Below are 11912 nucleotides of genomic sequence, written 5' to 3'. Positions count from 1 at the left end.
ATGGTTTGGATAGAAGTCCCTTGTGATGGACCCTATACTGCGATACTACGTCTTATCATCCCGATTTCACACTCCAAGCATGGTCATTCCATTCACACCGCATATTGCATTGCATTCGCGACATATGACATTGTGGGTTACCTGTTCTGCATTCATATGGTTTAGATACGACATCGATATTTGACTCTTTATGACTCATCATTTGTATAGTTGATCGTATCGCGTATTCTGATCTTGTTCCTCATTTGTATAATTGATTTGTATTGCGTATTCGATATTGCTTAACTCATGGACTTGTCGGTATTTTCGCTTACTCGATAACATATGATTCAGGACCTTGCGCTTATTTCGATATTTTATGATTATGGCATTATATTGAATACTTGGCACTTACCTTGTGCACACACTTACACCACCCTCTAAGCTTTCTATAAGCTTATGCACGATAGATACGTGCAGGTGATGTTAGGTTACAGCAGCATGGAGCCTGGAGCATGTAGCTGATTTCTGGAGCTTTGATTTTGACATATATATTTCCCTTTCAGCATTGTATTCAAATGTTTATATTAGTGGATATGTGATGATGATGTTGTTCTTGTGATTTGGGTATACTTGTTGTTATGCTTCTTATGAGACAAATGCACATTAGAAAATCCTCCTTGTAGGATCTCAGGATCGGAATCTGGTGCATGTGCGCTGGGAGCTGAGAATGAGGTACTACGGAGGCTGTCGTCACACTGTCGAACCTCGCCAAGTTTCTTGCCGTCCAAAGTTCCCAAATGATGAAGCATGGTAACAATCTTTGCATAGTCGATTCCTCTTTCATGGCCACTGGAACCAACCACCATTGATAGAAACGTTGCTCCACCAAGGAAGCATTCTGCATGTCGATGCCGATATATCTCCCAAAATGGTTCCAAGTTGCTCTAGCTAGCTCACCATGGAGGAAAATATGATTCGCGGTCTCAATATCATTGTTTGGCTGGTCTGGATGGTTGTTCCTGTTGCAACAGTGGCACTTCGAAGCCAAGTGAACACCTTTTGTTTGCACCACAGTATCGATGAGGATTGCTTTCATAAGAGTTTTCCATGCTAACTGGGATATCTTTGGTGGGAGAGACGCGTGCCAGATTTTATTAGCCTAGGAATGTTGATCTGATCTATATTTGCTCAGGTTCCATGCAGACTTGACAGTGAATAGACCCGACGAGGTGAAAGGCTAGAACCTCTTACCAGTTCCTTGACTGAGGCAGAGACCAGCTTGGAAGATGTAGTTCATGGCCAACGTCGAAATATGTAGCAGAGCCGTAGAAGAAGTAACAGGGCCGAACGAATTTAAAAGCTGATTAATCTTGTATTGCTGCAGGTTATCTGGGATGTGGCAGTCTTCCAGCGATTGCAGAGGGCCCAAGCCCATCCAATTAGAGGACCATAAGTTGCTGGTGCCACTTCCAACTTGGATTTGAGAGGACTCCTCAATTAGAGGTATGATATGGGAGATTTTCATCCATAATGGTGAAGCGTGGGCTGGAGGGAGGTGGGGTCGCTGATCATCATGGTTGAAACCATATTTAGCCCACATGAACCTTTTCTAGAGACTACCATTTTCTTTTTTCAGAATGTCCCATGCCATCTTGAGCCTGAAAGCCTTCACCACTTCAACTAACCGTCTAATACCGAGGTCTCCTTCCTCTTTAGGTTGCGCAATTGCTTTCCAACTTTGCCAATGGTGCTTGATTTTACCTTCGGACTAACCCCAGAAAAAACAGGTAAAATGGTTTTCCAGCTTTGTAAGCATATGCTTCAGGATATGAGCCACCGACAAGGTGTGTACTGGTATGTTTCCAAGCACATATTGAATGAGCACTGTTCTGCCTACTTGTGAGAGATATCTCGCTTGCCATCCCGTGATTCGAGCCTTGATTTTCTCCAAAAGAGGCTGAAAAATTGCTGCCTGTTGATGGCCCATAGTAAGTGGGATACCGAGGTAGGTGAACGGGCCAGTTGCTTTAGCAATGCCAAGAGTAAGTTCGATGGTCCTAACTATTACCAACGGCATGTTGCTGGTGCAGATGAAAGAGCTTTTCCTGAGATTAATTGATTGTCCCGATACCGCTTGGTAGGAATCCAAGAAACCCTTCATGGCCCTCACCGACAATAGCCCACCATTGAGGAAAATGAGCGTATCGTCAGTATACAGAAGATGAGAGATCGGGGGGCAACCTCTACAGAGATTGAAAGGGGTCGCCGGCCCCCTGTCCATCAGTAATTTCAGTCCTCGACTGAGGACCTCTGCAGAGAGGATGAAGAGAGAGGGGGATAGAGGATCTCCCTGTCACAGTCCCGTTGTCGACTTGAAAAATCCAGTCGCCTCCCCATTAATAAACACCGAGAACCAGACTAAGTTCCAACAACTTTCCACCATACGAATCCAATCTTGACAAAACTAAACCGCTGCAAGACGCATTTCAGAAAGTCCCAATTGACTATATCGTAGGCCTTCTCCATATCCACCTTTAGAGCAATGTTTCCTCCTCTGATTTTTTTTGTTTATATCTCTGAATAGTTCCTAAGCGAGGGCAATATTCTCTGCAATGGGCCTCCCCTGGATGAATGCTCCCTGCTCATGGGAGATAAGCGAAGGGAGGACGGTGGATAGCCTATTGGTGATTATTTTGGCTACTATTTTGTATAGACAATTGCAGATACTAATCGGTCTGAAATCTGAAAAGGAGGAAGGGGAGATTGTTTTTGAAATCAAACGTATGAGCGACGCATTTGCTGCTCTCGGGATAAATCCTCCCTTAAAAATATGAACTGCAGCTTGATGAATGTCCTGCGTGACAATATTCCAGCAACCGACATAGAATGCCGCAGAAAAATTGTCCGAGCCCACTGCCCCATTCGATGGGATATTGAGCACTGCTTGGCGGACCTCCTCCATTGTCGACGGGGTCATTATCTCCACGTTCTGAAGTTGTGAAATGAGATGAGGAATAACATCAATTAGCTCGTTAACATTCTGATTGTCATCAGCTGAGAATTGTACATTGAAATGTTCCACCGCAGCCCTCTTAATCTGATTAGGGTCTTCCGTTCTTTCCCCTGTTACCGTAGTGATGCTTCGGATTTCAGCTCTCCTATGTTTTTCTGACGCCTTAGTGTGGAAAAAGGCAGTGTTTTTGTCACCCACTTGTAATCAGTCCACTCTTGCCTTCTGCTTCCAGAACGATTCTTCCATTAGTTCTAACTAACAAAGCTTGGATGCAACATTGTTGAACTCCTACTGCAGATTTTTGTCTAGTTCAATATTCATAGGCCAACTTTGCATTTTTCCTTCAATTTCTATCATGGCTTCTTCAGCCCTTTTAACCTGTTCGAATATATTCCCAAGCACCTCTTTATTCCACACCTTCAACGCTTTTTTTTGAAGCCCCTCAGTTTGACCGACACATTGAAGAAGGGGTGATCCGCACCCTCAAATTGCCAGGCATCTTTAACTACTTGATGGAAAGAATTATGGAGGAGCTACATTTGTTGAAAACGGAAAGGTTTGGGGCCTCCGGTCAGCTGAGTGGGGAAGTCTAGCAAGAGCGGGGCATGATCCGAGTTCAGCCGAGGTAGAAGATGCAGTTGAAAAGATGGAAACTGGGTCGACCAGTGAGAGTTGATTAGGACTCTATCCAGCCTGGCCCAGACACGTGCTGCTCCCCCTTGGTTGTTACACCAAGTGTAATGGCTCCCTGAATATCCCGCGTCAATCAGACCTGTAGCGTTTATGGTGTTTGAGAATTCTATGGAACTAGTTGTAATTGAGGGACACCTGCTTCTTCTTTCTGACACCGCCGCGGTTGCATTAAAATCCCCACACGCGGCCCATGATCCATTTACTACAACAGAGAAGGCGGCCATGGTGTTCCACAGAGTTCTTCTCTGGCCCAAGTCGCAGCTAGCATAAACAATAGTTAAGTAAATAGGAGTCGTGACGTGTTGATAGGAAGCTACAAATTAAAAGAGAGAGCTTGGTTAGAAGAATTTAAAATCGAGATGGAGACTTGGTCTTTGTAGAAGACCCAAATCTTTCCACCATCCTCCAAGTTGGAGCAGGAAGTATGAAAGCCAAGCGCAAAGCCTATTGCCACCCTCCTAGAGTCAGCAAGCATGGGTTCGAGCATTGCTAAGATGCATGAGTTGAACTTCTTAATAAGCCTTTTTGTAGTTCTGATGGTACGGGTATTACCAATCCCACAGGCATTCCACACCAGGATCTTATTCATTTGTAACACAACCAGATTGAATGGCTCTCCTTCTCATTCTTCTCAATTTGGATTCCCACGACCCTTTGGTATATTGAATTCTGTGCCTTCTAACTGGAGCTCGGCATTTTCCTTCGCTGCCTGCTGGGAGATTTCTATTATGTGCACTAGGTTGGTTGTAGACTGCCGTGGCTGATAGCTGACTGTTTAACCGGTTGTGTGGACTAGCAGTGTTGACTTCCACCATATCCGCCTTTCCGGGAGGGATGCTTCTGATTTTTGAATCTTCCTGAACTGTCGCCTAAGAGGTGGCAACTGAACTTGGTTTACCTGTGACAGATCCTGCCTGTAGGCGCTCATGAAAGGTATTCTCTGAATCTGCGTGAACTCGAATCGGGGAGAAGTAAGGGGATAAATCAACTTCCAGGCCGTCAGAAAGTTGAGCTGCGAAAGGGGAAGTTTGTGGAGAGTCCTCTTGAATAGGGGAATGATTTGCTTCCTGATGGGCCGATCGTGGAGATGATAAAGCGTTCATTTGATCATGGGATGAGTAGTTGTTAAATGCTCATAGTTTCAGCCTTGCACTTGGCTCAAGCTCATCCTAAGAGGAAAGAAGGCAAACCATGTCCCGCGACATATTGGGAAAATCCCCTTGTGTCCCTGGATCGATAAGGATTCCCAGGGGGGAGTTTCCTTCCGATAAGGCTTTGATTTGGTCAGTTTGTTGACCAGCATTCCGCTCCTGATTGGTGATGATTGGACCTGACACGTGTTGTTGAAGAGGAGATGTGCCTCCATAATGTTGGGTGGCGAGAGCAGGGGAACTGGACATATTCCTCAAGCATTCCTCACATTGGAAATGTTGACCTGAACATGTTGCTATCTCTAACATCGGAGTTTCTGCTGAATGGAATAATTACCTCGATGGGCGAATGGGGGAGATCTTTTTCCTCACCGAGGTATTGTAATGGTTTTCGTGGGGTTCAGGGCTGAGCTCTCTGGCTCTTTTGGACGAAGAGGTCTCAGTTGCTGGGAAGGGATTGGCCGTGTTTTCTACACATTCCCTACATTGGACTGTTGGAGCAATAGGGCCTTGGTGATTTTGAGCAACCGGACTCCTTAGCCAAGGTATCAATTGGAGACGATTTTCCTGCTGTACCTCTCCATTTTTGTTACTAGGATTGCTGCAAGCCATGTTCGTAGATTGATCTTGACAAAATTCAATTGCCCTTACATGTGGCTCAATGCACCGGGAGGTGTTTTCTTCGAGTAAGCTGGAAGTGTTGTTGGTATTATGGGGTTTTGACAGCAGTAATTGAAACTTATTGGACGATACTCCTGGTCCCACATTTTGTCGAGCATCTGGCCTGCACATAATCTTGCCGGAATTCCTTTCCAAGAAGACTCTATCAACCCATTCTCGGGTATTCTCAACTCGTTTGGGGGTTGCTTCCTTCTGATTAGATGGGGTTGGAATCAATGAGGGCATGCAGTTTTCTAGAACTGCAACAATCGGGAAAGTCTGATCATCTACCACCAGATTTAGGACCTGTTGAAGATTGACGCCCGGTTTTAATTTGATCTTGATCCTAGCAAACATTTGAAAGATCCCCAATCTACTATTAGTGTCGAATTTGGTAATCTGCCCAAAATAGCTCCCTAGATCTATGAAGACAGATTCGAACCAGGCATGAGCTGGAATACCATATAAGCGCATCTAGTATCCATCTGCCCCAAACGTGTCAGTGGGAGACCAAGACCGAATGTCAATCAAATTCATTTTCTTGTGGAGGTCCATATCGTCCATGAATTGAAGGAGAGTTGCTTTGGATTTGAACTGTAGAAGGAAGCTATTAGGGGATGCACGGACAACATCCACTGTAGAAGCGCAGTAAGTGGATTCTCTGATATGTTGGGTAAGGGCCTGTTTGGATGCCTGTAAGTTCTTTTAAGTTGTAAGTGACTTACCTGTAAGTCACTTACAGGTGAAAGTTACTTACAAGTAACCTGTTTGGATGTAAGTTGTAAGTCACTTATAGGTAAGTTAGTTTTTCTGTTTAGATAGCCTGTAAGTTACTTACAGGTAGAAAGCTGTATATTCACACCGAGCAGAGCTTAGATTGGGGAATCACATTCACAATTCAAACAACTTCTAAATCTTCTGATATGAAACTGGACAAAGTATATTGAGTTTGGATGCAATCTGAGGATTTTGTTGAGTTATGGGATTAGTGTCATCTAAGCCATGGAAAGAGAAAGAAAGAAAGAAAAAAGACCACAGAAGCAATTTCCATGGCTTTTTATGTAACTATGATAATTAGAACTTGGCGACTAGATATCCAATTTTTCCACAAGAATACTAGACAGGTATCTGCTCAAAGGTTCAAAATATCAGAACATATCAGATTGTAACAGGAGTGTATTGTGACAAATTCATGGGATAATGAGATACAATGTACATACATGGATGTGGCAGTGAATCTGAAATATCATTTCTGTTGATTTGCATCACCAATACATTCCAACACAAATGCATAGCATCTGAATGTGTCTTAATACATTTCTCTCCACAATATCGTTAAGGAAATTCAAGATCATATCAAGGTCAATAATATCAGAATGTAGAGTACCATATCGGGTATGTATCACAATAAGTTCATATTGCAATATGTTACATTCAAACTGCAAGAGAAATAAGTTATTCAATAATGTTCAGCTGGACCCAACGAGGTTTGGGCAAGCAGCCATCACTATGGATTTGATCCTTATAGGTGTGGGTCCGACTCCCCTCCTCGGCATTACCTGATATACATGGACGTGGGCGATTGCGTGTATCCGCAAGGAATAGTCTCGCCTCAAAAGGGGGTGGGGACAACATGTGTCTTCGAAAAAAAATGTTCAGCTGGATCTCATACATGTCTACCATGTTAGCACATGTATCACAATCCCCCCTGTTTTATTTCCTCAGGGAGTCTGCATAGCATTCCTCTTTCCATTTTTGTTAAAGAAGTTCTTGGCCTGTACCATATTTTCCCCACATCCTAAAGACTGTTAAATTACACATTTCACAAAATTTGACATCCTTCCACTGTTTTTTCACTTGTTGAGAAAATCAATGAGTGAGGGCATTCACACTCACAGTTGAGGAGTGGGCATTATCCTTAGTAATTTATGTGTCCCATGGCCCCTACCAAGGCACATTGTAGTAATTTGAGGTTGAGAGTCTTGAGCATGGTTTAAAAAATTATCCATATCATTTTTGATCCAATACAAGTTGCCACAGCAGAATGAGACAGAAACGGGACAATACAGATCAATATAGGCCAAGTCATGCCAGTTTTGGTCCCATGGTGAATCACACTCTGAAACAGCTATTTAAGTCCATGGTCTTGAGACCTTTAAAAAAAAATGAGAACTTCCCTACACTCTTAGCTGTACAAAAAACAATCCCCAAAATTCCATCATAAAAACCACCAAATGAACAGTCCCGAAAGTGATCACATAAACAGACTGCCCAAGAGACAAGCTGAGCTATTGAAATTAAAATGGTAACACTAGAACGACATATAATACCAACCATAATGTGACTAAGCAAAAAGTAGGGTCATGCACTCCCATAGGTCTCAGGAATCAACATCCACATACGATTCCTTTTTTTTTTTAAGGTTCAACATCTATATATAGATCAACTACCTTAAGGGCCTGTTTGGGGATCTTCAGAATGCAGGAGACATAGCATGAAAGTACATTCGAGATCCCCACTGTCTAAAATTAAGTATTAAAATGGATGGACAGTATGGATCAAATACATATATCATGGTGGATCCACAAAGTTTACGCATTACTCAGCACATGATTCCTTCCGCATAATACTTAGCCGTGCACCATTTGGCAAGAGTTCTTTTGAGAACTTTTTGAGAACTCATAATACGTGATTTGAGTCCAAAATCCGAATGGTCCACGTTATGCAGAACCCCATGAAACCCCCATTAGCCAACTTATACTTTGATCTAAAATATTGATGGGCCATGAAAAAAGAAAACATTTTCCTACAATTTACAATCACCCTTTTTTGATAGAGACGGTCAGAAAACTCAGCCGTACATTTTTTTGGTAAATAGTGGCCCACCTGACCAATGGACCTACCTGTTTCTTGGGCCAGGGCATCTACACAGCGATACACCTCAGATGGATGGATTGAATCTATGTGCCATGGTGGTACATGTGACTGGCAAGATATACATGAGCTGCTTTATCCACTCATGGCAGGGCAAAATTTCTGTTGAATGATTCAATCGATATTTGAATCCAAACCGTCTGCCTAGCCCCTTGAAAATGGATGGTTAGAAACAAAAATGATCAACGGCCCACCAAACTTCCTCATTCGCCAGACAGAAAAACTATATGCTGGTTGGTTAAGATCATGTAATCTGTGTGGTTGCGGGTCTGGATCATCCATGATTAGCATCTGATGGATGGCTGGGATCATCACCAGGTGAAATCTACGGTAGATTTTGGTGTGCAAGACCGATTACTTAAAACTCTTCATGGTAAAATTCGCACATATATTTGCAGCTCCCAGCGAGAAATGCAGTGGCTTTTGAGATTTCAAATCCTACCCTCCCCAATACGTGAAAATGTGCCACGTGTCCCAGATCCGAGATCTGGGCCATCAACAAGGTGGGATCCATTACAATACAACTCTGTACTACTGTATTACCAAAACGGATTGATGCCATGAAAGGACAGAAAAAACAGGGTGCATGAAACCTACCGTTTCAAGAGGAGAAAAGGCGGAAGGCACCACGCAGCGATTGCAGAGACGGAGAGAGATTGCAGAGAGGGAGGGGGAGAGAGATTGCAGAGAGGGAGAGAGAGAGAGAGCTTGGGATGGAGAGACGAAACTTGCAATCCCCTTTTTATAGAAGCTTATCAATGGTGGTTGTTGGTGTGGTAAATGGCAGTCGTTGGTGCGGTAATAATGAAGCTTTGCTGTGGTAATAGTGTTGTAGGATGTGGATTGGCTGAACTGCTGCAAGGCTTGCTAGAGTTCCTTCAATGGCTGCTGCTTCCTCTTCATTGGCTGGAGCTTCATGGCTATAATGGTGGTTGGTGGGTTGGTGCGTTTCTCCCTCTTCCCCTCTTTTTAAAAATATGACCGTTGAGCCTGTAAGTGACTTACAGGTTGTAAGTTACTTACAGGTGATTTTTCTCCCCCAAACACCACCTGTAAGTGACTTCCCTGTAAGTGACTTCCCACTTACCCAACTTACAGGCATCCAAACAGGCCCTAAGGTGAATAACTGAAACGGATTTTGAAGATGCTATTCCAACCACTGCAAATCGGAGCTGACTCTTCTTAACTTGCATTGCTTGATAATCAGCAATCGAAGTGACGCTGACAATTTCAGGGTGAGACCGATGGGAAGTGGGTTTGTGGAGGGTTGAAGGAGTAGGATTTTTTATGGTAGCGGCGAAAGAGCATTTGGGGAAAACAGGCTCTGGGATTGGAAATGAGGGCATGGACGAATCCGTGCCCCCATTTGGGTTGGGCGTGTTAATGGTAGGATGGTGGGAAGGATTGGGAGGATAATGTCTCCTGGGTTTGGCTATCCTCACCTGCATAATGCGACCATCGATTCTACGGCCATCAAGAACTCCCATGGCAGCGCTGCCTTCATCTTCGTACTGGAACTTGACGAAAGCATACCCTTTGGGTTTCATAGAGTTAGGGAATCGGGGGATATGATTGTCAGTAACCTTACCATATCGCTGGAAGATTTTATATGTATCTTCATGGCTGCAATCGAAAGGGAGATTCGCGATGAAGAGCGTGAAATCTCATGTGGTGGGAAGCCTCGATGAGGGTAATGTCTTCCGGTTGCGGTTCATTGCGTCGCCTTGTCTCCCCTGTAGGGGAGCCGCCATTCTCCTCTCACTTCTTACGCTAGTCATTCCATAATTGGAAAAGCTTTCAGCTCACTTCCAGCGAACCAATCTGCAACCAAATTTTGTTCCAGAACATAATGATGTCCCTTTATCGAGCCAAATGGAAATGGGCAGCTTGGGTGTTGCATGCACGTGTACTATAGGAAACAAATCCATCTTAATGTTAAACGAAGTGAGAAAATCAACAAACAAAACCCCACAAAATTAGGAACAACATTCATACGATAAAACCTGAAAGCCCAAATTCCACAGCAAACAACCTAAAATAACGCGAATGTGTATGGGTGTGTATGCATGCATGCATGTATTTCTATTTGTGTATTTCGTGGGCAAGACAAAGAGGAAGAGTGTCAAGTACTCTTTTATTTATTATTTTATTTATAATCTTCCAATAATAAATGAATTATTTCATACCAGTATAACAATTATTAGCCTTCACTCTACTTTCATATCTTATTCAGTGAGGCGAGAACAAGGACACTTGCAGAAGTGATAACAGGAATAACGACACTATCTGAGACCAAATCAGGAAAAAAAATCCTTTCTTAATAAGTGCTCCTGTTATGGGAGCCGCAAATATATACAATACATTCATAAATATATAATCTTCCAATAATAAATGAATTATTTCATACCATTATAACATTGTCAGCCTTCACTCTACTCTCATATCTTATTCAGTGAGGCGAGAACAAGGACACTCGCAGAAGTGATAACAGGAATAAAGACATTATCTGAGACCAAATCAGGAAAAAATCCTTTCTTAACAAGTGCTCCTGTTATGGGAGCAGCAAATATATACAATACATTCATAAATCCTTTGCCTTCAAATCCCATATTGAGGATAATAGTCTTGATTATATTTGGCAAATCACCAGGCTTCTCTTTGTAGTTCTTGAATGCATCCTTTAGAGTAGCGGTGTCTGGTACACGTAATTGAGTGCCTCCCCCATGTTCCCTGTTCATTTCCTGGACAGCTCGGCAGACTTCTTGGTAAAAGATGCTCAGCTCATAATCTTCAAGCTTTTGCTCAGAACCATCGCCTTTTTTTTCTAGCTTCAACTGTGAAATCTTGTCATCTATTTCTTTGCAGTACTTTTTTATAATGCTAGGTATTGTATTATCTTTCTTCTCTGCATCTCCTTTGGTGAGTTTCCCCGCGGATTGGCCCATCTGCCTATGAATTGAATGTGGAGGACCTGATTAAGTGAGCTGGCAGATGAGATGCACGAATTTAAATAGGATGAGGTGATGATGCTTTCGCTTTGTTGGGGAAAACATGGTATCCCTTGGATGAGAAGAAAAGTTAAGAGAGAGAGAGAGAGAGAGAGAGAGAGAGAGAGAGAGAGAGAGAGAGAGAGAGAGAGAGAGAGAGAGAGAGAGAGAGAGAGAGAGATGGAAGCGAGGCGCACGCATAGAAGATAATAGAAGGAAAAGGAAGGGAATGAGTGAGAATGGAGCAGCGCATCATATCCGAGATTTCAGATGAAGGGAATGAGAGAGAATGGAGCAGCGCATCATATCCGAGATTTCAGATGAAGGGAATGAGTGAGAATGGAGCAGCGCATCATATCCGAGATTTCAGATGAAGGAAAGGAAGCACTCTGGAGAAGACGCCGTGCATGGTTAGGTGACGGGGAATGTTACAGAAATCTCTCGAATTGAAACATCCCCTGCCCTTGGCCAGCAGAAATCACTCATGTCTCC

At 43.2% G+C, this 11912-nt stretch overlaps 1 protein-coding gene across 1 annotated transcript; it reads right to left on the bottom strand.

Moving 5' to 3' along the window:
- Positions 1-10833: 10833 nt before the first annotated feature.
- LOC131225178 (uncharacterized) lies at positions 10834-11490 on the bottom strand. Its single transcript, XM_058220644.1, has one exon. The coding sequence runs from the start codon at positions 11376-11378 to the stop codon at positions 10872-10874; it is 507 nt and encodes a 168-aa protein (XP_058076627.1). The 5' UTR covers positions 11379-11490; the 3' UTR covers positions 10834-10871.
- Between the last annotated feature and the right edge of the window lie 422 nt (positions 11491-11912).

The sequence above is a fragment of the Magnolia sinica genome, chromosome 14, assembly GCF_029962835.1.
Source record: "Magnolia sinica isolate HGM2019 chromosome 14, MsV1, whole genome shotgun sequence".
Classification (NCBI taxonomy): Eukaryota; Viridiplantae; Streptophyta; class Magnoliopsida; order Magnoliales; family Magnoliaceae; genus Magnolia; species Magnolia sinica.
This window is presented reverse-complemented; position numbering and strand designations above follow the sequence as displayed.

Bases quoted from the DNA above. Each gene is read 5' to 3' on its own strand.
- LOC131225178 (XM_058220644.1), bottom strand. From the start codon at position 11,378: ATGGGCCAATCCGCGGGGAAACTCACCAAAGGAGATGCAGAGAAGAAA.